Here is a 25,605-nt window from a genome sequence, read left to right on the forward strand (position 1 = left end):
GGAATGTTGTCCCAGAAACGGGTCACCATGTTTACCTCTGGGGAGGAAAGCTAGGGGATAGGTGCTAGGGGATAAAGAATTATCAGAGTTCTTTACTCTAGGCATATATTACTTTGACAAACAAAAAGAAAACAAGCCCAGAGGAAAAGGAGTTAACTAAGAAGTCTGAGGAAGAGCTGGTCCCTGGCAGTGGGAGAGGGTCACATACACCACCTTCAGGCCATTGTCCCAGGATAGAATGAGGGAAAGGCATAACTGGGCCCCAGAGAATGCTGGGTAGAGATCCAAGGGACACTTTGGCTGGCTCTGAGATTGTGGGGGTCTGAGTGGGCATGTCAGTAGGCAGGAGCAAGATGATGTAAATAACTGGTGTGTACTGACCCCAGGGAGTGATTCAGGGAGAGCATGTGTTGGTGGCTGCCAAGGGGAAGCAAAGAGTCAATTCTGCTCATTCTGGCTGTGTCCTGTGCATTGTCATAAGCCTGCAGGACAGCTTTCTCTTGCAGCTTTGTGTGTGAGCTAGAGGAGCAGGGCCTGATCTCTGTAAGCTGGGAACTAGTACCAGCTCAGTGTTTTCCCCAACATCTTCAGGAGCAGGGAGCTGGCCAGATCAGGTCTTCTATTTAGGTTCCCAGCCTTACATGGAGGGCCTCATAGAAGACCCCACCCAACCTAGACTCCTCCCTTTCTACAAGTTGGGAGGAATCTGGCCTTTCCACCCAATGCCCTCCCCACCCAGGCAACAGTGAGTCAGGAAACCTGGCTTTCAGTCTTTCTATCCAGGACAACCTCTTTTCCTCCCTGGCTCCCAGACTCTTCCGGTGCCGACTTTTTCTGATTCCCCTGTAGACATTTAGAACTGTTGGTCTCAAGGCCTATTTATTACACATACAGTTCAGTGATTCTCAAACAGAGAGACTCGGGGCAGGCCATTCCTGGTATTGGGAGGGTATGGTAAGATCAGCCATCTGGGCCAGTAGGCTCCTCAAGCCAGACTTGGAGGAGTGCCAGGTCCTGCTGCAGTCTTACTGGGGTCCTAGCCAGCAGGCCAAGCTCCTGTGCACCAGAGGTGTGCTGGAGGTCGGGGCTGGGAACAGAGGCCCAGAGACAAGGCAGGTCTGACAGATGGCACAAACTTGAAACAGGATAGCACTTCACTCGTTGTTTGTGGCCCATCCTTGGTCAAGCACAGCTGGCCCCGGGAGTCTTGATGGACGCTGGACTGGGTGCTAAAAAAAGAAGAATGGGAAGCTGAGAGGCAGGCTCTGCCACAGAAGTTGCAACCATGCCTCCTTTCTGTCTGCCCTACCCTGCCCACCTGAGCGATGCCGGCCATGGTGCCCGTGGAGTGGAGGCAGGTCTCCGCCACCATTAATCCAGCAGCTCCTTGATACACCAGCAGCAGAGGAGGATGTAGGCCATTTCCTTCAGGGTCCGCTGCAGGCCCTCCCACCCTGTGCCCATCTTCATGATGGGAATCCGAAGTCCGGTGTCTCGCAGGACCCCTCCAAGGGAGAAGGGCAGGGCCTGGGCTAGGTGCTGTGTCCGGGGCTGCATGTGGGCTGCAGCTGAGGAAGGGTGTGGGAGCCGCGTCCAGTGCCTTTTATCAACATTGTCCCCACCCCCTTCAGACCTCATGACTGTGGGCACAAGGGCCCCAGGGTCTAGCACAGGGAAGGTTCTGGGCCCGAGAATGGGCTGAGTCAGCCCCTGTGCCCAGGGATGCTGGGATGGGGTTAGTAGGAGGGCCTGGCCACTCCATCTTTCATCCTCCATGACCAGGCCAGCTCAGCTTCCCTTCTTCCAGCCTGGGTCTTGAAACCCTGGGTCCACTGCCTGGTTGTCCCTCCCCCCAGCCCCCCAGGGTTGGCACTGCTCCCTGCTTCTGCCCTCTAGTGGGCTCCTGCTGAGGCTGGCACTGAAAATCATCAGTGAGAGCTCCTTTCCAGCCTGTCTGCGCCCCATGCCCCTTAGAGTGAGCATTGGGGGCTCTGAGCTGCCAGGGCCTGGCTTCCTTTTGCTTCTCCTGTTCCCTGCAGCAGGAAGACAAAGGCACAGCCAGAGCAACAGGCACAGGAGAGGTGGTTTATTGACAGGTTAGACCCCAGGACAGCTTCCTTCCTTCCCTCCTTGAAAAGGGTGGGAGTGGGAGGTCACGTGCGGGAGTTCCGCTCCTCCTCTTCGTTCTCAAGCAAGTAGGCTGGACGGTAGGTGGGCTGTCCTCCTGGGCTCAGGCACTTCAGGGCCGGGTTCCGTACTGTGTTCTCCTGGCTTCCCAGTGACGTGTAGCTGGGTGGGGGTGGGGGTGGTGGAGGGTATGGTGGTTTTGTGGTGGGCTTGGTGTTCCCAGTCCCGGCACCCTCATGTCTTCCACATACCCATCCTGTTCCCCCAACACCTTACCCTCGGTCATACAGGATACAGTAGGGGACAAACAGTTGGCGCAGAAAGTCCCAGATGTCTCTGTAGGTCCAGTCCTGGGAGGCCAGAGTCAGAGCAGAGTCACAAATACTCCCCCTCCCCCATCTATCCTCATCCACCTGGGAAAGGGCCTATCCCTGCTCTTCTGCTCCTCTAGCCTCTGAGGGAGGGCCTGCTATTAAACTCTCTGGTATATCTTGCTCTGTGTAGGCCAATCAATGAGAGAAACCATCCTGTCCCCTCCCCATTCTCAATCCACCCTCCACTGGCATGTAATTTCCAGGAGGAAAGGGAGAGGCTGTTTAAGGCTATTTGTGTAAGCCTGTGCTGTCCAGCAGAACTTTCTGCAATGATGGAAATGGTCTATATCTATGCTGTCTAACATGGTAATCATTTGACATAAGGCTAGTACAACGTACAACTAAGGAACTGAAGTTTGAATTGTATTTAATTAAAAAATTGAGATATAATTCACAAGCCATGATATTCATCTTTTTAAAGTATACAGTTCAATTTTTTTTAAGCAATTTGTATTTCATTTCAATTAATTACAATTCAAGTATAAATAAATGGCTCACGGCTATCAAATTGGACAGCACAGGTCTAAGACACTGTTCAGTCCACAATGCTTGATGTTGAATTAGTGCTCAATAAAAACTGATCAAAAGGCTGAACGAACAAATAGCACTGACTCCCTTGGCTGATGGGGCCATTTCATCCAAGCCCCAGGGTCTAACCCTCCCACCCCAGGAAGCCAGGGTGCAATGACTGAGAGGGGACAGGAGACTGAAGGCGATAAACCCCCTTTCCCATACCAGGAGCGGGTTGATGCGCATGAATGCAGGCCAGCCTGGGTCGGTGGGGCTGAAGGGGCAGAGGCTGCAGGAGTAGGGGTCAGTGCGCCGGGTGCCCATCAGCACAGCCTCCAGCTGGGGGTGCCGTGCCTGCAGCTCACTCAGGGCCTGCTTCATGTCTCCCTCAGCCTCCAGCACCTGCAGATTGTACCTGAGGAAGAGCGCCGGAAGTCAGGAGTGGGCCCTTCTAAGCCCCTCTGGGATCCCAAATCTCCAAGGCCCCTAGTACCTCTTGATGGTGTCCTGTAGAAACTGCTCCAGCTCAGGGAAAGGGGAGATGCTGCGGATATACAGGATCTGGAGGGGCTCCTGAGCATCAGGGCACTTCCTGGGGAGGGGGTAGGATCCATTGGCTTGCCAGGATGGGCAGGGAAACGCTCCCCAGAGAGCTTGCTCTGTTCCCTTTGGCCACTGGGATAGACACCCTTTCCTTCTTCCTTTTCCTCATCCTTCTCATCCGAAGGGAAGAACCCATTTCCTCTGGCAAGCCCACTCTGATCTCTCAAATCTGGAGCCCACACCCTTTTCTAGTATGTAGGCCTTACCCCTTCGACAGGACTGTGACCTCCCTGTGGTTGGGGAAGGTGGCTCGTACATCCATACCCAGGGCCAGGCAGGTGTCAGATGCTCAATAAATATGGGGAGGAATGGAACTGCCCTGCCAAGTCCCACCCAGACACCCCCCTTCCTTCCTGCTTCTTAGGATGGGGAACTAGCAAATGGGGCAGCTCTATCTCTGGAGTCTGCCTCCAAGGGGTGAGCTCACCTCTGCACTGCGGCGTGGAAGAGGTGCAGGAGGGCAGTGCAGTCCTTGCCCCCGTTGAAGCCCACACAGAGCTGGGTGAGGCTGTACCGAGCCAGGGCAGTCTCAATGGTCTGGAGGGCGCCTGCCACCTTCTCCCCCAGAGAAGACCCTGCCAGGCAGGCAGGGAAGAGGGCATCAGTTAAGATATATATGGCTGTCAAAGAGCAGTAGGGGCCAAGCTGCCCTTGCTTAAGCCCCTCTCTATGTTCCCAGTGTTCAATTCCTTCATCTGCCCCCTGCCCGCCATTTAGCCATACCTCACGGTATTCTTCACCTCAGTGTATTCCCTCTGGAGATCCTGGTTTCTTTTCACTTTCCTAAAGCTCATGCTGCTTCCTTCCCTCTTTCACACTGTTTCCTCTTGCCCATCTCCCGGTCTAACCAAATTCTTCTTGCGTCTGTGCGAGCTAAGTCACTTCAGTTGTGTCCAACTCTTTGTGACCCTACGGACCATATCCCGCCAGGCTCCTCTGTCCACAGGATTTTCCAGACAAGAATACTGGAGTGGACTGCTATGCTCTTCTCCAGGGATCTTCCTGACCTAGGAATTGAACCTGCATCTCTTAAGTCTTCTGCATTGGCAAGGGGGTTCTTTACCACTAGCACCATGTGAAAATCCTCCTTATCACCCAGGGAAGCCTTCTCCAACCCCAGATCAAGGCTGATCTCCTTGCTGTGGAAACCCCCTCATCACTGACCCCTCATGCACGATCACCTGTTTATAACATCCCCCTCTCCTGTTAAAACTCCTTGTCCAGAGCAGGGGTACCTCTGTCCTGTTGAGCTAAACCCCCAACACCCAGCACAATGTTGCTGAAAGGAGGTACTCAATTGATATTTATTGGAAGAATGAATGAATCTGCTGTAGCTATCTTCTACCTTCTCTTGGATCTGCAGCAAGCCTCCAACAGCCCACCATTCCTAAGACCTAGGGTGGCACCAGTGGTCTGGTGCCTTCTGCCCCTTCCCCAGGAGGCCCCTACCTGACTTAGTGAGTTTGTACACGGCCTCACCGGCCTGCTCCACAGCATTGGGCACGTAGGGGACCACTGATCCCTGGGGCAGACGGGCGGTCAGGTAGGCCAGGCATTCCTCCAGGGGCCCTTCTTCCTCCGAGTCCAGTGTCAGCTTCACCTGATAGTAGTTGCTGCCCCAGTCAGGGTAGGAACCCAGGCCAAGCCTGTGCCCAAAATGGGCCTGGGCCTCAGCCAGGATGGGGGCGATAGAGGCCTCATTAGCCGCCACATACATTTCCCGCAAGTGGAACTGAACAGCCGTGTTTTGGAACAGCCCCTTCAGCCCTTCCAGCACCCGACGCAGCAGCTCCGGAATTCCCGGGAAGAGGTAGACATTTCGGACGGAGACTAGTGGGAATTGGAAGGGGTGGCCAGTGCGAGGATCTGTGCCATAATGCAGGCGGGCAGAGGCAGGCACCCGCGACAGTTTCTCCCAGCCTGCCCCTCCTAGGGCCTTGATGGCTGCTTCCAGCTCAGGGTGTGGCTTGAGCTCGTCCCCAAAGGCCTGGGCCACTGCCTCAAAGGTCACATCATCATGTGTGGGGCCGATGCCCCCTGCTGTGAGGACATGGGTGAAGCGGCTGGAGAAAGCTGTGACCTCAGCTGCGATGGTGGCTACCTCGTCGGGTACCACAGAGACTCGGCACACCTGGACCCCCAGGGAACGCAGTGTCCGGCACAGAAAGTAGGTGTTGGTGTCTTGAGTGTGTCCCTGGGAGATTGGGGATGGGGAAGATGAGCGTGTCAGTGCTATGGGGATGCAGGGCAAAGGAGGAAGTATCAAGCTGCAACTGCCTGCTGATGAAGCACTCTGCTCTTTGGGGGACACCCACCTCCACCAGCCCACAAGCCCACACTGAGCCCAAGAGTGGGAAAATCCATGTGAATGGAGTCAGGGGTAATGTGATCCACCTTGGGCTTCCATCTCTGCGCTTTGACCTTGACCTCCTCCCTGCTTATGGATTCAATTATCAATTTTATGTGGACCACTCATCCACTTCCTCATCAACCATGACAGTTTCAGTCCCCTGGCTCCAAGTGCTTAAGGGCATCTTCAGATTCCTGGCGGTTGTCACTTCGGTCAGTGGCATCCTCAGACACTGTCTGCAGCCTGTCAGGCCCTTCATGCTGTCAATTCTACTTCCGAAATGTCTCTCCATCTGCTCTCTTCTTTGTTCCTACTGCCACCAAACAAGTCCTTGGCACTTTTCACCTGGAGAGTGGCAAGAGACCCCTGGCCAGGCTCCCAGTATCCTGCCACAGCACTCTGCCCTAGGCCTCCGCAGCAACCTTCCTAACATGTCACTGTGATTGTGTCACTCTTGGCTCAAAAGTCACTTGTTATTTCCAACCATATACAGAATAAAGTTCAAATTCCTTTGCAGAATATTCGAGGCTGTGTATCTATGGTGTGTATGCACTCTTCTTTTCCAGCCCCATCTCCTTCTACTTCTCTATAGAGTTTAGCGGTTAAGGTCGGCTCTGGAGTAAATGCGAATCAAGTTGGAATCCCACCTACGACTTACTAGCTGTTCAGGGAAAGCTTCTCAACCTTTCTGAGCCTCAGTCTCATTATCTATTCATTGAGATTTGTAATAAAAGTACCCGCATCATAGGGTTGTTGTAAGGATTAGGAAAATCACATATGTGATGTAATACAAGCACACTGCCAGGCCCTAGTAAGCACTCAATATTACTATTACAAACCTGATGCCCACCATGACCTCTAGTGAGACTTCCCTGATCATTCAGAAGAGATTTTCCCCTTCTAATACTTTCCTTCTATCTCTCCTGAATGCTTTGATCATTTTTCCAAATAGGTTGGACATAACTCTGAAGTAATACATGCACCTGTACCTCCTATACACGCTGGACTCCTTGTCATTTCTGTAAAGGTCCTCCTCCCCCTACCATACTGCTTGGCAATTTGTAGGGACTTTGTTACAAGTTTTTCAACAGAGTGATTGAAAGAATAAGGGTCACTTTTCCTCCAATATCTTGGACTCACTCCAGGGCCCTACTGCAGCAAGAGGGCTTCCACCCTGGTTCACCCTCCCTCACCAGAACGTGGAGCAAGCTCCCAAGGACCGGAGAACGCTGCCCCCTCCCCCTCCTCTGTCCCAGACACACCTTGAGGATCTCATCTCCAACAATGATGATGCCCGCCGTCACGCTGCGCCCTGGCAGAGGTTCAGAGGCCCTAGATGCCATGGTCCTGCCTTCTCTGCCCCGCTGGAAGGCCCTCCAGTAGCCACCCAGACCCCCAAATAGGGGTCGCAAGCACTGGGGGCCCGCCAGGTCTACAGGGCACTGGGGATCATAGCCTGGGAACAGGGATTCCGGGGTGGAGGGAACCTGGAGGAGCCAGAAAGGACAATGGGGAAGAGGAGGAGTGCATAGTTTTCCTCATCAGGCCCTTGACAATCGACTCCTTTATCACTATCCGTTTAATAAACGTGTTCTTAAACTCTAGCCCATACCTCTTTTAATGTCTTCTATGCTCCGTCCTAGTCTCCTTAAAATGTCCTTCTCTCCCGAACCTACCACTTAAAAATGTCTTCTGTCCGCAGAGCTCGGCTCCTCTAGGGTCGGCTCTATTCAGGGCATCTGCACTTTTATATTTATATGTCTCTTCTCTTTGGGGCACCTGTCCCTTTAAATGTCTACCTTATCCTGGGCCTTGGCCCCTTTAAATGCGTTCCCTCCTTTCACCACCGACCAGAATTCAGCAGGCTTCCACACCCTTTCTAGCCCAGAATCCTGTCTTTTCCCGCCACGCTTCAGACTGCTGAGCTCTTCCAGGTTCTCACCTGCCTCTTGCCCCTTCACCGGGTCTTTCCCTCTCTCCTTTCCTCCTGTCTCGGGGCAGCTTCCGTACTCAGAGTCCCGCCTCAGACTCACACTCACCTCATATTAATTGGCTATTTTGGCCGTCGCTCAGACTATTTCTATGGGTCCATTGGTGTAGTCGACCATCGCTTGCGAGCTTAAGCCAGAGGGCGGGAGTAGTGCTGGGTTGTTATTGGAGACAACCACGTGGCCACGCTCACCCGGAAGCGAGGGGGCGGGGCCTTAGCCGGGGGGCGGGGCTTTTCTCTCAGGAAAGAACCTGAGTGGAAGGAGTCAGTCGAGGGGGCTGAAGGGGCTGTAAGGTGTTTGTGGTGCTCCCTTCTGGTGCTGGAAGTAAAGAGACGCTTGACTCTTACCTCCGCTGTGTTCAGATTCTTGCATGCACATACTATCTGTTATTCATGAACCATGACTCATTCTGAGGGGTCAGGGGCTGGCACTGATGTCAAAGGGGATTTTACACTGTAGCAAGTGGAAGTTGGACGGACACCAAGAAAAATTGTCACGATTGCCTGTGAGCTAATGAGATCCTGGTGGTGAGCTTTTATTGTGTGGAACTTTCATTTGTCTCTGTTATAAACGATAAAGCTAATTACTTCAACTTTTTTGACAACGAAGTCTTGCCCCACCTTGTTCCAGATGGTGCTTTAAACATAACCTCTCAGTTAATTGGTCTTGTAGCTTCAAGTGAGGGCAGCGACAAAGGGAGGGCCACATGTCCACTTTGGATTCTCAGCTTCCACTTATTTTACTTGTCTCTGGTCTAAAAGTACTTAATACTCCTACCAATCGTCTGGGGGCCTTTTTAATATGCTGATTAAATCTACAGGATTCTGGCCGTTTGGGTGGGGCCAGATATCTGCATTTAACAAACCCTCCTGTCATGCTGATGCCATTGCTTTTTGTGGTAAAGATCTAAAATTTCATGTGGAGAACTACTGAACCACACCTGCCTCATTTTACTCTGCTAAAACCCCTCTAACAGATATGCCCATTTTACAAATGGGCTCAAAAAGGTGAAGAGATGCCACATAAAAACCACAAAAACACTACAGTGAATGCTAGAGCCAGGCTTCTAGAACCTTCAAGTAATAAGCCCAGTTTTGTTGTTTTTCCAATTAAGGGAGTCTCGGCTCTAAAAAAACAAACTTGGGCTTTCCTAATGGCATAAGCCATATGTTACAGTATCTTTCTTAATAATCATGGTGATATTTGACAAGCCCCTCCCTGCCCCTCAACATCAGCTCCGAGTCTTTTAGTGGGTTCTCAAACTTAGTGTGCACCAGTCACCTAGAGAGCTTCTGAAAATGTCACTGTGTCCAACCCTCAGTTTGATTCAGTAGGTCTAGGGCTGCCGTCTATGGGGTCGCACAGAGTCAGACACGACTGAAGTGACTTAGCAGCAGCAGCAGCAGCAGGGTGGAGTCCAAGAATGGGCACTTAAGGAGTTGCCAGGTGATATTGATGCTTCTGGACCAGGGACCTCACCTAAACTACTGCTGACTACTACTGCTCTAGGAATAAATGAGTGAAAAATAAGAGAAAGTGGGAAGATTAATCTCCCTTAGCACTACTATTAAAAGTAGAAGGTAAGCTATTATTTGGCAAAATGTTTCTTAAATAGCCACAGTTTACAACCATTTTCTCAAAGCTCAGTGCACTAACTACCTGTTTAAGAATGCTTGAAATCCCCTTATCCAGGCCATACCCCAGACCAATTAAGTCAACTTCCCTGGGAATGACTCAGGCATCAGCACTTTAAAGCTCCTCAGGTGATTCTAACGGTTGGCCAAAGTAAGAACCACTGAACACACTCCCAAACCACTCTGTGGAGTGAACAGGCCATAGGTGTGCCGGAGCTTTAGGCTGGTCAGGAAGTAGAGTATACGAGCAGCCTCACTTTACCCTTGTTAAGTGTAAAGTCTCTTTGTGACCCTATGGACTATAGCCAGCCAGGCTCTTCTGTCCATGGAATTCTCCAGGCAAGAATAGAATACTGGAGTGGGTAGCCATTCCCTTCTCCAGAGGATCTTCCCAACCCAGGGATCGAATCTGGGTCTCCTGCATTGCAGGCAGATTCTTTACCGTCTGAGCCAACAGGGAAGCCCCAAGAACCCTTGTGTGCCCTTCAAAAAAATCAGACTACGTTAATGGCAGTACCTGACCATGGAAAACAACTGATTTGTTTTGATGAGATGATGTTGTCCCTATATAACCTCTCTTAGGCCTGTAGTTAGAGTGAAATATATTTCAGTAGATATTTGACAGCAAAGCCTACTTAAAGTAGATTACAAACCAGTTACTTGAATGCTAAAACAAACCTCAATATTAACAAAGATCCGAGCTTCATTATCTTACTGAAGGGCATATAATTAGAACCACGATAGTGAGGGTGATGCCCTGAGACGAGGGGGGAAAAAACTTTAACAATTAGAGAATTAGATTATAAAAACTTCCTCTTTAATCAAGGCTTTTAACATGGAACTGATTTCTTGGAATAAAATGGAAAGTTTCCAATATACTGAAACATAAATCAACATACACACAACACCTGGCAGGAAAAAACCAAACAGCCAAGTTTACACAATCCCTGTAATAGCTGTGGTCTTATTCTCAGATGCTTTCTCCATCTGTCAAGAGTGTTCTGCTGGATTCAGAGCTCATGTAGATTTTGGGGGTCACACTTAGCTGAGGCTGCAACCCAGAGAGCACTCACTCATCCAGCTGGGCTGTGGTCCTTCCTGTCAGTTCTGCTCAAGAAGCAGAGCAGTCACCAGCACATTCAGTGTATTGAAAATCCTTTAAATATCAAAGTGAGAAACAAGAAGGCAACACAATAATGTCATCAGGAAGATGTTAGCAAGTGAGGACAGCTGTGTAAAGCTTGAGGCTGAAAAGTGACTCCCCAGCTTCATTTCTTTGGTTTCTTCGGCAGTGGCCGCCGGAACAACAAGATGTGAGGTTCTGCAAGAGTGAGATCTAAACAGTAAGTGAAATCACACCATCCTATGCACAACCTATAGTGTATCCCACTCCCACTTCCCAGCTATCACCACTTAGATCTTTGTAACTAAATGAAGATTTAAGCATATGGCCTTAGAAACAGACCCAGAAGCCTGGCTTGTGTGCCAAGCACAGAACTGTTAATATCAGTTCTCTTGCTATGTTTCTATAGCCCCGGGGTGTCCTTTATTAGTTTTGCCTGGTAGTTTGGTGTCTGGTGCCTTATCGAGAAATATACTTTCCCTGGTTTATTTGGAACACATCTCAAAATTCACTTTCTGATGGAGAATGAAGAGGCCATAACCTCTACACCAAGATACATGTGGCCTTTAAATATATATATATATATATATATATATATATTTTCTCTGACTGAATTAGAGATTAGGAGTTTTTGTTTTTTTCCCCCCCTCCAGTGACAGGTTGTATCTGAACCTCCCAGATACTTTATTTCTTATTTTTGGTTACTCCTGTTTTTCTAGATGGCTGGTGAGTTAAGAAACCAATAAATCATCCCCACCTATCATTTCTTCATTTCCTTGGTCCTACATGGTTGCTTTCTGCCATTGCACTGACCTGGTTCATGGATCATATAATGGACCCATCCCTGACTCTGCTGAACACCAAGATTCCTCCATTCAGATTCAGACATCAAATGAGTTTTAGGGACCAGCTTGGCTATGTCCTTGGGCAACATGACATGCCTGTAATAGAAACATGGGAAGGTGGGAAATTTGTATCAGTACTGGGTACAATCTATCAGACAAGGGGGCCAGCAGGTAAAGCCAAGACAGACAAGAAAAGAGAAACCAGTTTGTAATGGCAGGGAGTTTATAAAATCTTATCGTAGCGCAAAGGCAGCTAGAAATAAAGGCCAAGTTACGTAAATTCTCATGAAAGTATATTAGAAAGTACATATTAATGAATAACACCCGTGAATGAGCACCCAAATTCCAGGCACTGATGATACATTACAGTCCTCTAGTTGATTACTCTTAAACAATATAACGGGAGCCCCAGAACACACACACAGTGTTAATAATTAAAGGTGGTTCTGAACAGGGTGGTAAGGAAGGGAGAGAAGTGATTTCAGAGAGGAAAGGCCTATCAGGGAGTGCTGTGTGGAAGAGCCAGAGCATAAAATCAAATATATGGAGAAGGAAATGGCAACCAACTCCAGTATTCTTGCCTGGGGAATATCATGGACAGAGGAGCCTAGCAGCCTAGCAATCCATGGGGTTGCCTAAAGAGTTGGAAACGACTTAGCGACTTAACAACAAGATATCTATTTATACGTTTATACTTATATAAATTTCTATGGCCTATGTATAAAAATGTCCACAATCCCCTCCCTTATTTTTAAGTTTTACAATTTTACAAAAACCTGAAGGCAAACATGTTTTCTCACAATCCATTTGGTTACTAAATCTGAGATGACCTGAATTTATCTGCTGGTGAAATAAAGACTTTTTTACCCACCCCCACCGCCAAGGATGAAATAGAAAAATCTTTAAAAATCTATCCTCAGTTTCATTTTTCAACTCTGAAAGGATGTGCTACGAGACTTCTTTGGGGGAGACTCCATGCTTTCCTAACCAAGGATAAGTTTTCTTTTATAGCAAAGAAGTTACTACTTGAATTGGGGTGACCCAGACTTGATTATGTTCAGTGAAACTATGGAATGCTCTCTCTCTGCTAAGTAAAAGGGATTCCGCCCCCACCCACCCTGCAGAGTCAATTCTAGTCTAAATGTCTGAAAACAGCTTACATCCTAACAAGCCCCTGGCATAAAGACTGGGTTCCAGGACTATCTAGACCAAAAAAACAAAACAAACCTTTCCTTATCAAATATCACTGCCAAGACTTACATCCTCCAGAGGATGAAACTAGTGATGTCTCCCTAGCCCAGCAAAGACAATTTAAGCACATAATTTTAGTTAGCCTAATTCAGATGTAGAGAAAAACAGCTGAGGAAAAGAAAGTTAACTGGGTCCAAACAGGGCTGGAGTGTTTTTTTTTGGGGGGGGGGGGTTCTGGATCATAGTAGCAGCATGTGGGACCTAGTTCCCTGACCAGGGATTGAACCCAGGTCCCCTGCATTAGGAGTTTGGCATCTTAGCCACTGGACCACCAGTGAAATCTCAAGGCTGGGGATTTTTTCCTAAGGATTTGGCATAAAAATAATGCAAATAGTGTTATTTGTCAGCATACACCAAGTTCTCCAGAAGGCTCAGAGCCCTGCACTAGGCTGAAGAAACACAAGAAAACCAGGCTTCCAGTTGTTTTAACTATTAACGCTTACTACAGATTAGTGGAATGCCAACATTTGTAAAATTCTTTGTCTTGCCTTACTTTCTAATCTAGAATTATGGACTTAGGGTTTATCAAATGCAAACTCTGTACGGAGTCCTTTCTTTATCATGCTTGGTAAATCCTGTGCTCCCACCACAACCTACCTGGTCATAGCTCTATCATACTAATTATCATCTTCTTTCTGAAGTCTATCAGTATTTCCACTTACTTTTTAGGTCTGTTGGAAGCAGACCTAAAGGCTTATCTGTGTACTTTAGCAGAACACCTGAAACCTATAAACACTCCATAATTGTTTCCCAGGTAGATGCCCTTCAAACATTTGACGGTAACCTATTAGAGCCATATTAAGTCTTTCCTCAGTGTTCTTGGTCCGTTTTATTCCATTCCAGGTCCTCGAAGCCCCCCTTCCTAAAACAAATCAGACAACCACGCCCCTTTCCCATGAATTAATAAGCAACACTCAGGCTTAGAACTCCCCTCACTTTGAAGACTCGAGGAAAATTCAAGCTTCGCCTTTGCCACCTTCTCCCAGAAGGCTCTACGGTGTGGCTGTAATACAAGCAGTCTCACGAAGGCAAGTTCAGTTTACTCAGGTGAGAGAATGGTCCAGAAACCCGCAAAGCTTAGGGTGGTCAGTATTCTAACATTCGAACACTCTAACCACGTCCACCCACGCCTCCTTCCAAATTCGCTATCACTTTAGGGTATTTTTTGATTGCCCCCTACCTTTCGCGCATGCGCCTTACACTCTCAACGCACCCATTCCCGTTAACCTCCCGCGCATGCGCCAACTCTGCTGTTTCAGCCCCCGTTACCAACTTCTCGTGCCCTCGGTTGTCAAAACTCATGACCTTGATATTACCCCCGCGCCGGCACTAACCGGTACTCGAACTCCTCGTCGTCGTATTTGTCCGAATAGTAAATTTGTTTGTGCGACATGATCACTCTGCCTGAGGACCTTCAGCCCCGCGCCGCCAACCTCCGAACAACTCCCAGCAGCACGCACTCCCACCCTCTTTGGCCTCGCTTTCAAACACACCGCCTGCGCTTTCTATTGGTCTCTCTGACGGAAGGCGGGACAATCCCACCTTCAAGCCTCCGATTGGCTTAGATTTGCTTCTACTCAAGTCCTCATTGGAGTGAACATTGCTCAAGAATTGGCGTAAGTAAAAAATAGGCCTTTTATTGGCTATCACTGCCACTGTGCGCGTCCTCGCGCTGCCACTGGCTGATTCGGGAAAGTGGGACGGGTGAAGGAGGGACAATGAGGTAGAGGGTCAGGGGTTAGTGAGGCCGGAAGTGAGTGCAATAAAGTTTCTCCAGGGAGGCCGGCCCCGGGGAGAAAGTTGGAGCGGCGACCTGAAGAGGCAGTGGCGTGATCCGGAACCAAATCGGCCCGCGGTGCGGTGCGGAGACTCCATGAAGCCCTGGTGAGTTGGGACATTTTTCTCCTTAGGTGACCCACTCCTCCACCCCGGAACCCCTCTCCCGGGACCCTACTTCCGGTCTTCACTTACAAGTCCCGCCCCCTGCGACCCCCTCCCCGGAAGTCCCACCTCCCAACTTCAGGGGGCTCTCCGAACCCCGACTTATTTTCTATTTATTGTCCCCATTCCTACCCTGTCTTTCAGCTTTCCTGGAAGTCCCACCCCCAGACATGCTTCCAAACCCCTGCGTTAGTCCTTCCGATTCCCCGAAACCCCGCCTCCTCGAGACGATTCTCCGCTAACCCCTGTCTATCAAAAGCCTAGCTCCCAAAAGGGCAGAACCCTACTACTCAAAGAACTAGTCGAATTCGTGAGGCCACGCCTCCCTAAGGGTTCCGCCCCTTTCGAAGCCTCGCCCCTTCCTTAATCCACGTCGGATCGTCCAGAAGCCTCGCCTCCAGGGTGTCTCTGGTGCACGCGTCTTGAGGGGCCACGCCCCTTCAGGAGCGTTATCCCAGTTGGACCCTTGTCATCGCCTCCGGAGCTTTGTCTTCAATCCCAGAAACTTCACCTGCTTGCGCTTCCTCGTTCCCTTTCTCTTTGGGGCCCTTGGCTCAGTTTTCCTGAGCTCTTAGGCTCCACTGGATAGGAAGTCAAAAGTTCACATTTCTGACTCTGAGGAGTAAGAGATTAGAGGCAGCCCTTTTCCTCTCCCTTAGCCCCTTCCAAGGGTGGACCTACTTGAAGGGGGCTGGACTTGGGGTTTGGCACGAGAGTGGGAGGGAGACTTGCTCATAGATTCCCTGCCCCACTCCCTGAGTTTCCCCTCCCAGGACCGACTCCACCCCAGAAACAGCTGTTTGTCTCATACCTGTACGACGGGAGCTGGGTAGGGCCGTGGATTTGTCGATGTGTGACATGTGGGTGTGACAGAAGAGAAAGTTTTCTACCACCTGAAGACGGTGGCTTGGAATGGGTGTAGGTAACATTGTCCTTTTTGCTGTTTGACTTTTTTTTTTAAGGGACTGTTCAGGCCCCACCACTTCTCTGGCTCTTCCCCTCCCCCAAACAGAGTTCTAGTCTGGGCATTTCTCCTGGTCCTGCTCGCCCAGCCTTCCCTGCTGGAAACATTCCTGAGGCTTTCGCCATTTCCTGCTACTTTCCGCCTCTCTTGCCTCCTCCTCCCTGCTGGGCTGAGAAGCCACATGCAACTTCTTCCCCACACCCAGTCGTTCAGATTCCCAGTAGCAATCTCCTTTCTTCCTCTAGATTCCCAGTAGCAATCTCCTTTCTTCTTCCGTAAATTTAAAGAACCCTACTAACTCTTTCTTTTCTAACCATGCTCACACCTGTTGGTCATTCCTTGTCTCTGGATTCTTCAGGCACCCACAGAATGCCCACCTCTAAAGATGAAGATATCCTGGTGTGTGTTTGTGTGTGTGTGGGGGGCGGTGAGGCTTTGGCAGAATAATTTCCTCATTCTCTCTGTTTCTGAGTGCTGAGGCCTTAGGAAACAGAGTGATAGATTTTATTCTCAGGAGTGGTGCATGGAGTGGTAAAGCTCTCCTGGGTTGAGGACTACGGGGGCGGTGACAAGCACAGTATCTAACATGTTTTAATTGTCAGGGTTGTTAATCACTGTAATCACGATACTTTGCATTTTTTTAATATTCTGAAGTAAATTTAAAGATAGGTAATTCCGAGGTGAGCCTGGTGAGGGTATATGTATCTTTTACTACTACTTTTTTTTGGTTGCTTTCCAACTTCCTCTGTGGCCCCCTGGAGCAGAGCTGTGGCAGGATGCTGTGGGTGGAAGAAATGAGTTTGGGACTCTTCCCTGTGTCCAGCCTCAGTCCTCTTCTGGCACCCCTTTCTCATGAGCACAGATTTGTCTTTTGCCCCTCTGTCCCTTCCTGGCCACTTCTCTTGGAGAACCGTTGCACTGCCCCATCTCCTCTGGCCAGACTCTGCCCTTGGTATGAGGGGCATCATGCTTTGTGGTGGATACCTGCACTTTCCCTGGTCACTATCAAAGAGGAGGGGTATGTGTTCACCTGCAAGTCTAGGGATCTGACTTTAGTGTCAAGTCCTGGCCAACCCCCACCCCTTCTACCCTTGACAGCTTACTTTGCTGTGGAAGAGGGGGGCAGAAGAGTACTTGGCTTGGGCCCCTGCTCCTTGGCATGGTAGGCACTATGCACGGAGAACAAGCCTCCACCAAACGGTCCTCTGCTCCACCTCCTGCCTGGTGGCTCCCTGATGTGCCACCCAGGTTGGACTTTATTCCTCTTACTTTAACAGCTTTGCCTTTCCTCTTGGCCCCTCCCTGCATCCACTGGGACCATGTCCTTCCTTTTCCCATTTCTTTAGCTCCCTCCACAGCTGTGATAGCCAAGGAGGCTAATGGCCCAGGCTCCCTGGGGCTGCCACCCCTCTGTGGGGCAGTGGTGGGGGGTGGCTGGGGCTGGAGGCTGAGGGAATTTGAGTGTTCAACCAGGACAGGAAGAGAATTGCTGAGCTCAGGGATCCCCTCCCTTTCCCACCCCCAGCTGCCTCTGTTTCCTCCCTCAACCTACCCCCCCCCCCCAACCGCCCTCCCTCAGCTTCCTGCTCCCTTTGGCCTGCCCTTGTCCAGTCTGGATTGATCCAGACCTCCTCTTATCGCCCTCCTGTCCTTCTCACTTCTCCATCCTTCCCTCCCACTCCCACTTTACTCCTCCCTCAATTACTTGTTGTTTGTACAGTTGGGTGGGGGGATCAGGCAGAGGGGCATGGATCGCTCTGCCCTGCCAGAGTTCTGGTTTGGGGCAGTGTTGGGGGCTCAGCCCCTCAGAGCCTGTGAGTCAGCACTGTCCTTTGGATTGGTCTCTCCCCTTAGCTCCCCGCCCCTGGGGAGGAGCCAGGCAGCTCTAGGTCCAGCCTGTTCTCCTCTCTGCCTGAGAAGAGGCTCCACGCTGGGCGGGGATGGGGCCTGAAACTGTCTGGGTCTGAGCCAGGGAAGCCAGAGCTACTTGTCCCTCTCCCTCCCCAGGACCCTTGAGATCCCTGGGACATAGAGGTCCGATCAGGCTAAGGGCCTGGGATGCCCCCTGCCTGGCCCCCTTGCCCTGACTGGCAGGGGGGCCAGGCTGGGCAGCAGCCTCCCTCTCACTCCAGCCATGGATCTCCTGCCCCCCAAGCCCAAGTACAACCCACTTCGGAATGAGTCTCTGTCATCGCTGGAGGACGGGGCTTCAGGGTCCACCCCACCGGAGGAGCTGCCATCCCCATCAGCCTCATCTCTGGGGCCCATGCTACCACCTTTGCCTGGGGACGATAGTCCCACTACCCTGTGCTCCTTCTTCCCCCGGATGAGCAACCTGAAGCTGGCCAACCCAGCTGGGGGACGCCCGGGGCCAAAGGGGGAGCCAGGAAGGGCAAATGAGGATGGGGAGGGGATCGTAGGGGCAGCCATGCTGGACTCAGGCCCCCTGCCCCTCCTCCAGGACATGAACAAGCTGAGTGGAGGCGGCGGGCGCAGGACTCGGGTGGAAGGGGGCCAGCTGGGGGGCGAGGAGTGGACTCGCCACGGGAGCTTTGTCAATAAGCCCACGCGGGGCTGGCTGCATCCCAACGACAAAGTCATGGGACCCGGGGTTTCCTACTTGGTTCGGGTGAGTGAACATCCTCTCTCCCACTCCCTCCCAGACCCCTCCAGTTCCTTTGCTTACTAATCTCTTTTTTTTCCCCTGCTCTTCCCCGGCAACTCCCTTGGTTTCGGTGTCCTGTTTCTTAAACCTTTCTTGCCCCTTCTCCAATTCTCTCACCTCTTCCCTTCCAGCTCTGTCTGGGGCCCTTATGACTCCCCTACCCCCACCCTGCCATGCTTAGCACAAAGCCCAGCACAAGCCCTTAGTAAGTGTTGGAATGAGTGACTCTTGACTATCCCCTCCGGTCTCCTCCCCGCTTTCTGGAGATGTTACTCCATCCCACCCAATGCCCGTCACTCCTCCCAAATTCTCTTCCCACAGGCATGAGGTCCGCTTAGCTTACCCTTCTCTCTTTGCCCCTCTTGTCCTGCATGTTGTGGGATATATCCGTGGGCAGTGGGCAGAACTTCTTCATCTTTACTTCCCTGAGGGACCAAGGAAGGAGAAGTCCTAGGGCCCTTTGTGAAGAGGGGGGAGAGGTGGCTTACCGGTGTCCTCCTGTCCCTCCCCTCAGTACATGGGCTGCGTGGAGGTCCTGCAGTCAATGCGCGCCCTCGACTTCAACACCCGGACTCAGGTCACCAGGTTAGTGGGGGTTGGAGGAGGAGTGTGGCAGTCCCAGGATTCATGACTGGGTGGGGAGAATGGGTCACCTGGTGGTGGTGCTAGTGACAGCTTATCTTTGGGTGGTAAAGGGGGTTGAGAGAGAGTTAGGGAAGTGAGTCTAAGTCTTAATGTAAAGGGGCAGCTCTGACCTGGCTCCTTATTATCCAGCCCTGGGAGTTGTGGGGGAGGTGGCAGAGGCAGCTGGCAGCTAGAGCTGGAGTAGAAAATGGGGGTAGATGGAAGGTTGCTGCTGCCTTTGGGAAGGGGATGGGACATTTGGTAGCTGGAAGGGGGTGGGGCCAGACCCATTGAGGCCCTAACCCAATCAGCCAGGAAGCGGCCTCTCAGTGTCATCAAATATTAAAGGCCCTTAATTCAATCCACCACGACAAAGAGCCTGGAGTGCCCCTGGAGTCTGGTCTGGCCTTCCCCTCCCCCAGCCCTGTGGCAGCCCCAGCTGAGTGGGAGGCAGGCTCTGGGTCTGAGTATCCCTCTTTCCCCAGGGAGGCCATCAGTCTGGTGTGTGAGGCTGTGCCGGGTGCTAAGGGGGCAACAAGGAGGAGAAAGGTACCTGGGGTCGGTGGGGCTAGGGATGCTGGGAGATGTGGAGGAGCAGGGGGAAGGCTAGTGTGGGGCAGGTGGGGAGAAGTCCAGAAGGCAGGAGTGTGGGGGTTTCCTGGTGTGGGGGACTCTCCAGCTTCTGAGACCCTTGGGTCCTTCCCTAGCCCTGTAGCCGTCCACTCAGCTCCATTCTGGGGAGGAGTAACCTGAAATTTGCTGGAATGCCAATCACTCTGACCGTCTCCACCAGCAGCCTCAACCTCATGGCCGCAGACTGCAAACAGGTTGGTGGGGTGAGGCAGCGAGGGGGTGGGCAGAAACATCGATGGGAGGGCTAAGCGAGAACTTGGTTATGAGGGCAAGACACTGGGAGAGAAGGCTTGGGAGCAGCAGAACAGTAGGGAAGGAGGAGATTAGGAGAACATGCGTTGAGAAGCCAAAAGGATGAGACTGGGACTCCGGGGTCTTGGGCCAGTGGTGGGCGGTACCCAGTGGACTCTGACACTGCCTGATGCCCATCATTCCCTTCCTTCTCCATCCTCTGCCCTAATCCTCAGATCATCGCCAACCACCACATGCAGTCCATCTCATTTGCATCCGGCGGGGACCCGGTGAGTTGGGGAATGGAGCTCAAGTGGTGGGAGGAGAGTAAGGGGCTAGGGATTGGGAGGACACTGGCAAGAGAAGCGAGCCTGCTAGGATTGAGGCAGTGTCTGAGAAAGTCTGGGCTTGAAGGGGTCAGGAGTGAGGTGGGGCTGTACAGTTTAGCTAACTGGCTCTTCTGATTCTGTCCACCCCAGGACACAGCCGAGTATGTCGCCTATGTTGCCAAAGACCCGGTGAATCAGAGAGGTGAGGTGTGATGGGTGGGGCTGGCTGTCCAAGAGGCAGGTGAGCAGGACCCGGGGCCTCCTCCTGCCGAGGACAGAGGCCAAGGGCCCCATCTGCGCCTCCTCCCAGCCACATGGTCCCCCTGTCACCCAGCTCCCTAACAGCCTCTGCTGCTCCCCCAGCCTGCCACATCCTGGAGTGTCCCGAAGGGCTTGCTCAGGACGTCATCAGCACCATCGGCCAGGCCTTTGAGTTGCGCTTCAAACAGTACCTCAGGAACCCGCCCAGGCTCGTAACCCCCCACGACAGGTGCGCGGGAGAGGTGGGTGGAGGGGGGCAGCCCGCTCCTGGGGGCCCCAGACCAGAACTGGAAACGGAGGGCTGCTCTTCCCACGCTCCAGCTCAAAAAAGGGCAGGGAAGGAAATAACCTGTGTGCCCCTGCTTCCTGCTATTCTTAAGTTTCCTGTGGCCGGCAGGAAGGTGTTCTGTGGCCCTGCCCGCTGCAGGGCCAGCTCTTCCCGTCGGGTGCCCATGGCGGAGCTGCAGTCCAGGACGTCCAGCTCTTCCCTGGCTAGATGGGCTTCTCTTTTCCCAGCCGTCTCGTTTCTGGTCTGTCCTTTTGTGCTTCTCTCCGTATGTAGTTTAGTTCTTCACGTTCTTGTCTTTAGAAGCCATCAAGAATTTGGGCAAGGGAGGATGGCTCTTTGCTGAGATGATCACGTTTCCCACCTCAGACCAGTAGGATCGAGTATTTAGGAGGTGTTAGAATATTCTGGAGCACCCCTCCCTGGTACTTGGTGCTTCCCCTCCCTCTTCAGAGACCGCATGACGATCAAGGGCATGACATTAAGGCAAAATCTGAACTGACATTCGGCTCCACCAGTAGTAGTGGTTGTTCAGTCGCTAAGTTGTGTCCAGCTCTTTGCGACTCCATGGACTGCAGCACGCCAGGCTTCCCTGTTCTCCACTATCTCCTGAAGATTGCTCAAACTCATATCCATTGAGTCGGTGATGCCATCTGACCATTTCTTAGTTGTGTGACCAAAATCTTTTTATCCCTGATGATCATTTTCCTCGCCTAAAAAACTGGAGAAGGAAACAGTATCTGCCTTATCGGTTGCCCAGAGAATGAAATGATTATATATGAAACAACCAGCCTCAGGCCTACCGCTCAGGGAATGCCCAATACATGACCACTGTTCTGTTCTCCTTCTCCCATCCACACTCCTTTCTTCCTCCTGTCTCTCTCAGGATGGCTGGCTTTGATGGCTCAGCTTGGGATGAGGAGGAGGAAGAGCCCCCTGACCATCAGTACTATAATGACTTCCCGGGGAAGGAACCACCTCTTGGGGGTGTGGTGGACATGAGGCTTCGGGAAGGAGCCCTCCCAGGGGCTGCTCGACCCACTCCACCCAGTGCCCAGACCCCCAGCCACCTGGGAGCCACGCTGGTAAGTTGCTTGGATGGAGGCGGGCGGGGCTTAGATGGGAGCAGCTAGTTAGGGCCTCTGGTCTCACTCTGTCTTGGTCCCTTCAGCCTGTGGGGCAGCCTGCTGGGGGAGACCCAGAAGCCCGCAAACAGATGCCGCCCCCGCCAGCCTGCTCAGGTATGCAGGGAACTGAGAGGGGCAGAGCGGGGAGTGAGAAGCAGGGCGGGGGGCACTCTAAAGCCTCTGTTTCCTCAGCAGGCAGAGAGCTCTTTGATGACCCCTCCTACGTCAATGTCCAGAACCTAGACAAGGCCCGGCAAACAGGGGCTGGGGCTGGGCCCACCAATCCTGCCATCAATGGCAGCGCGCCCCGAGACCTCTTTGACATGAGTAAGTGTGCCTCTCGCCTTTCTGTGTCTCTGCCTTCCCACTTGGTTCCTCCTGTTTTCCTGCCTCTCTGCTCTTTCCTTCCTTGCCTCCCCTCCCTAAAGGTCTGGGTCGTGAGCATAGGGTTGTGTCAGCTGCCTCTCCTAGCCCTCTCTCTGTATCCCCAGAGCCCTTTGAAGATGCCTTGCGAATGCCTCCACCTCCCCAGTCAACAGCCATGGCTGAGCAGCTCCGAGGGGAGCCCTGGTTCCACGGGAAGCTGAGCCGGAGGGAGGCCGAGGCACTGCTACAAGTCAACGGGGACTTCCTGGTGCGGGAAAGCACGACCACGCCAGGCCAGTACGTGCTCACCGGCCTGCAGAGTGGGCAGCCCAAGCACCTGCTCCTGGTGGACCCTGAGGGTGTGGTGAGTGTGGCAGGGGTGTAGGTGGGCATGGCAGAAAGGAAGGTGCAGTATCCTACCTGCGGCTCTGTTCCTGCCTCACTGCTTCCTAGACTTTGTCCGCTGGGCACCTCTGTCTGGGCCTCGCTCAAAGTGTCTGCCATCTCCCTCATCTAGTGGTTTAGGGTTCCTTCCCTTTTCATATCCCTCACCTGAGCTGTATTCCCTTCAGTACTTGCCAGTCCCCAAACCTTATGCCCTCGAGAGCTAGAAAGTGTTCATCTCACTAGTCCCTCTCTTGACAAATAAGGAAACCATCCTTCAGAAGTTGTAGTGCTCTTTGTCAGATGTCTAGAGGCTAAATATCCCAAAACTTTTCACAAGAGGAGCCAGGGGCCTCCCCAGCTCCTCCAGACTCAGGGATCAGACCAGAGTCCTGTCTCTTGTCTGCACTATCCCCTGCCCCTCATAACTTTGGTCTTGTTTCTACAGCAATCTCAGCCTCCTTTGCGTGTCTTTTTTTGTACTGTGTATCCTCTTCTGAGACATACCGCCTTCATCCAGGTCAAGGAAGGAGTATCTAGCCTTCAGTTTCGCGACTTCTGGGCTGATTTGTCTGTTCTGCCTTTTCCCAGTTCACTGACTTGCCCATTCCCACAGCTGTCTCCAGCTTCTCTTTCTTTTTTTTTTTTATAAATTTATTTATTTTAGTTGGGGGCTAATTACTTTACAATATTGTAATAGTTTTTGCCATACATTGACATGAATCAGCCATGGGTTTACATGTGTTCCCCTTCCTGGACTCCAGCTTCTCTTTCTAGAGAAGCCTCAATGATCAGGACCGAGGGCCCTCCCTCTCCTGCCATCTTTTTCTCCTGCCTCAACCCTCTTGAATATCCCAGCTTCCTCAGACTTGGAGACTGAGGTTTTATCTGACTCTTCACCTGAATTGACCTTCTCCCTTCCCACTCCCCAGGTTCGGACAAAGGATCACCGCTTTGAGAGTGTCAGTCACCTCATCAGCTACCACATGGACAATCACTTGCCCATCATCTCTGCGGGCAGCGAACTGTGTCTCCAGCAGCCTGTGGAGCGGAAACTGTGACCTGTCCCAGTGCTCTCTCTCAGAAGATGCCCTGCAATCCCTCCCACCCTATTCCCTGACTCTTAGGACCTCACTTGGGAGTGTTCCGTGGGCTTGGCCTTGTGTAGGACTGGGGATACTGTGGACACTGGGTTCAGCATGCAGCTGAGTGAGAGGGTTTGAGTCAGGAACCAGGGGTAGAGTCCTGCTTCTCCCCAAACCTCACCAAAGTATTAATGTACAGAGTGGCCCCCTTCCCTGGGCCTTTCCTGTGCCAACTTGATACCCCCTTCCCCAAGGTGGGTGCTGGAGGCCTGGGCAGGATGCCTCCTCGTAATGGAAGATGTTCTGTGGTGATAGGCCCAGTGGAGCAATCACCCTTCCAGGGAAGGGGAACTGAATCATACCTTTAGTCTACCCCTGGGCTCAGGGTACCCCAGACTCCTCTCAACAACCCTCCCTCCCAGCATTTAAACTTTGTGCCTTTGACCACCTCCTAGGTCTGAAGATATTTTATGCAAAGGGTTCTTGGGCCCCTGAAGTCAAGGATGGGGGTGCTGACAGCTTCTTGGCTTCTGGGACCCCGTCCTGTCCTTGCTCAGCACCTCCTCCAGTTTAGGTTGGGCGAACAGAGGCAGAGTAGCAGCTGTCCCTTCTTGCTGGGATATGCAGCCCTCAGAGACTGCCTCAGAGCCCTGCTCTCAGCCAGTGGGGAGATATGGACCCCTCCGTTGCTCAGTGCCTCCTGGCCGGGGCCCCTCACCTAGGGGTCTGTATATACATTTCGTAAGCCCACCCCTCCCATGTTGCATGCATGTTATACTCCACAACCAAAGTGCAGCCCTTCCTTCTGGCCTCTGTCCTGCCTCCCCCTGCAGGGGTGGTGGAGGGATGACGGAGCTGTCATCCCAGCTGGATTTTGTAGAGGTGGGAACAGGGGCATTGAGACTTTAAAGCAGTAGACAATCCCCAGATACCATCGGTAGGTTTGGAACTGCGTTTATTTTTTATTTTATATGTGTATATTTTAGGGCTGTAGATTTACTTTCCTAATTTGTTTTCCATAGCTTATTCCTGAGCACAAAATGATAATAATCGATGACATTTATACATCACCTCTTTGACTTTTTCAAAGCCCTTTTACGACTATTGGCATTTTCCTCACCCCGGCCTGTGGGGCAGTTGGAACCAGTAGCGTTATCTTTTCTACCAGAGAGACCCAGAGAAGTGGAGTGTAAGCTAGGACTAGAGAAACTTGGCCCTCCTACTGGGAGGCGGGGAGGCAGAAGTTTGGCTGTTAGTTTCACACGAGGCGGGGGTCACGGTTATTGAATCCCTTCTCCCTTCTCCAGGCTGCGCCCTGCAGCAGCAACAGAAGAGCCAGTCCTGCTGTCTTCAGGCCTTGTAGATAAGGGAGAGTGGACTGTCTAAATCCTCACCTCCCTTTTATTCTTTTTTGTTTGGATGTTTTCACGGGTCTCACTTATACCAAAGGGAAAGAATCTTCATTAAAGTCCGTATTTCTTCTACCTCGGCCTCTAGGTCTCTGTCTCAGCTTATTGTTGGCTCTGGGCGCCCCCCACGGCAGAAGGGGAGGCGGGAGGGCGGATTCGGCCTCACCTGGACTCACTTGGGTCGGGCTCGAGTGAGAACTTAGGGATTCGCGTAGGAGGGTGCGGCGGGGTGGGGCGTGCGGGGCCACCATCCCAGGGGATGTTCGTGTCTGCAGCGGGGACCGAGGCGGCGTGGGATCCCGGACAGCCTGACCCCAGGCGGCTCGGGCCAGCGTGCACCCCTGCGGCGGCCTCTCGGCGCGGGATGGTACGGCCCAGCCGCAGGGCCGACGGCTGACGTCTCCCCTTGCGAGCCGGCACGCCGCGCTCCCGGGCTGGAGACGGCCTCCCCCAGGCTTGCGCCTTGGTACGGTCCTGCCCGCCCAGCGCTCG

General features: G+C 52.1%; 4 protein-coding genes across 27 annotated transcripts; 1 reads left to right on the plus strand and 3 right to left on the minus strand.

Moving 5' to 3' along the window:
- Positions 1-857: 857 nt before the first annotated feature.
- Positions 858-1,557, minus strand: LENEP (lens epithelial protein). Its single transcript, XM_081494590.1, has 2 exons — positions 1,319-1,557; positions 858-1,229 (listed from the first exon to the last, which is right to left on the minus strand). Exon 1 carries the CDS (start codon positions 1,555-1,557, stop codon positions 1,372-1,374), a length of 186 nt encoding a protein of 61 aa, XP_081350716.1. The 3' UTR covers positions 858-1,229; positions 1,319-1,371.
- A 508-nt stretch (positions 1,558-2,065) lies between these two features.
- Positions 2,066-8,154, minus strand: FLAD1 (flavin adenine dinucleotide synthetase 1). 3 transcript variants are annotated; one of them, XM_081494587.1, is made up of 8 exons: positions 8,004-8,154; positions 7,227-7,451; positions 5,064-5,808; positions 4,042-4,189; positions 3,505-3,603; positions 3,237-3,426; positions 2,404-2,477; positions 2,066-2,289 (listed from the first exon to the last, which is right to left on the minus strand). In XM_081494587.1, the coding sequence occupies exons 2-8, from the start codon at positions 7,305-7,307 to the stop codon at positions 2,154-2,156; spliced, it is 1,473 nt and encodes a 490-aa protein (XP_081350713.1). In that variant the 5' UTR covers positions 7,308-7,451; positions 8,004-8,154; the 3' UTR covers positions 2,066-2,153. The 3 variants fall into 3 exon arrangements, with proteins under 3 accessions (XP_081350713.1, XP_081350712.1, XP_081350715.1); XM_081494586.1 differs by lacking the exon at positions 8,004-8,154 and adding an exon at positions 7,907-7,963; XM_081494589.1 differs by lacking the exon at positions 8,004-8,154 and adding an exon at positions 7,577-7,963.
- A 2,230-nt stretch (positions 8,155-10,384) lies between these two features.
- Positions 10,385-14,287, minus strand: CKS1B (CDC28 protein kinase regulatory subunit 1B). The gene is made up of 3 exons (XM_081494652.1): positions 14,143-14,287; positions 11,526-11,653; positions 10,385-10,910 (listed from the first exon to the last, which is right to left on the minus strand). The coding sequence occupies exons 1-3, from the start codon at positions 14,199-14,201 to the stop codon at positions 10,858-10,860; spliced, it is 240 nt and encodes a 79-aa protein (XP_081350778.1). The 5' UTR covers positions 14,202-14,287; the 3' UTR covers positions 10,385-10,857.
- Positions 14,288-14,563: 276 nt separating this feature from the next.
- Positions 14,564-25,188, plus strand: SHC1 (SHC adaptor protein 1). Of its 22 annotated transcripts, none has more exons than XM_081494629.1 (15): positions 14,564-14,692; positions 14,894-15,371; positions 15,523-15,671; positions 18,175-18,342; positions 18,893-18,963; positions 19,488-19,551; positions 19,710-19,829; positions 20,103-20,156; positions 20,346-20,397; positions 20,559-20,685; positions 21,629-21,827; positions 21,914-21,983; positions 22,065-22,196; positions 22,361-22,599; positions 23,552-25,188. In XM_081494629.1, the coding sequence occupies exons 4-15, from the start codon at positions 18,178-18,180 to the stop codon at positions 23,678-23,680; spliced, it is 1,422 nt and encodes a 473-aa protein (XP_081350755.1). In that variant the 5' UTR covers positions 14,564-14,692; positions 14,894-15,371; positions 15,523-15,671; positions 18,175-18,177; the 3' UTR covers positions 23,681-25,188. The 22 variants fall into 22 exon arrangements, with proteins under 22 accessions (XP_081350755.1, XP_081350744.1, XP_081350746.1 ...); XM_081494618.1 differs by having other exon boundaries at positions 15,523-15,667; positions 22,062-22,196; XM_081494620.1 differs by having other exon boundaries at positions 15,523-15,667.
- Positions 25,189-25,605: the final 417 nt, after the last annotated feature.

Source organism: Giraffa tippelskirchi, chromosome 5 (genome assembly GCF_054371585.1).
Source record: "Giraffa tippelskirchi isolate mGirTip1 chromosome 5, T2T-mGirTip1v1.2.pri, whole genome shotgun sequence".
Taxonomy (NCBI): domain Eukaryota; kingdom Metazoa; phylum Chordata; class Mammalia; order Artiodactyla; family Giraffidae; genus Giraffa; species Giraffa tippelskirchi.

Excerpts from the sequence above, each read along its gene's own strand:
- LENEP (XM_081494590.1), bottom strand. The coding sequence starts at position 1,557 with ATGCAGCCCCGGACACAGCACCTAGCCCAGGCCCTGCCCTTCTCCCTT.
- FLAD1 (XM_081494587.1), bottom strand. The coding sequence starts at position 7,307 with ATGGCATCTAGGGCCTCTGAACCTCTGCCAGGGCGCAGCGTGACGGCG. Across the intron at positions 4,190-5,063 it reads GTACAAACTCACTAAGTCAG|GGTCTTCTCTGGGGGAGAAG; the intron begins GTAGGGGCCTCC and ends CCTGCCTGGCAG. Across the intron at positions 2,478-3,236 it reads TGCGCATCAACCCGCTCCTG|GACTGGACCTACAGAGACAT; the intron begins GTATGGGAAAGG and ends CTGGCCTCCCAG.
- CKS1B (XM_081494652.1), bottom strand. The coding sequence starts at position 14,201 with ATGTCGCACAAACAAATTTACTATTCGGACAAATACGACGACGAGGAG. Across the intron at positions 11,654-14,142 it reads GACGAGGAGTTCGAGTACCG|GCATGTCATGTTGCCCAAGG; the intron begins GTTAGTGCCGGC and ends TTTCTATTACAG. Across the intron at positions 10,911-11,525 it reads TTATATGATCCATGAACCAG|AACCTCACATCTTGTTGTTC; the intron begins GTCAGTGCAATG and ends TCACTCTTGCAG.
- SHC1 (XM_081494636.1), top strand. The coding sequence starts at position 17,848 with ATGGATCTCCTGCCCCCCAAGCCCAAGTACAACCCACTTCGGAATGAG. Across the intron at positions 21,828-21,913 it reads GCCACCTGGGAGCCACGCTG|CCTGTGGGGCAGCCTGCTGG; the intron begins GTAAGTTGCTTG and ends TGGTCCCTTCAG. Across the intron at positions 21,984-22,061 it reads GCCCCCGCCAGCCTGCTCAG|CAGGCAGAGAGCTCTTTGAT; the intron begins GTATGCAGGGAA and ends CTGTTTCCTCAG.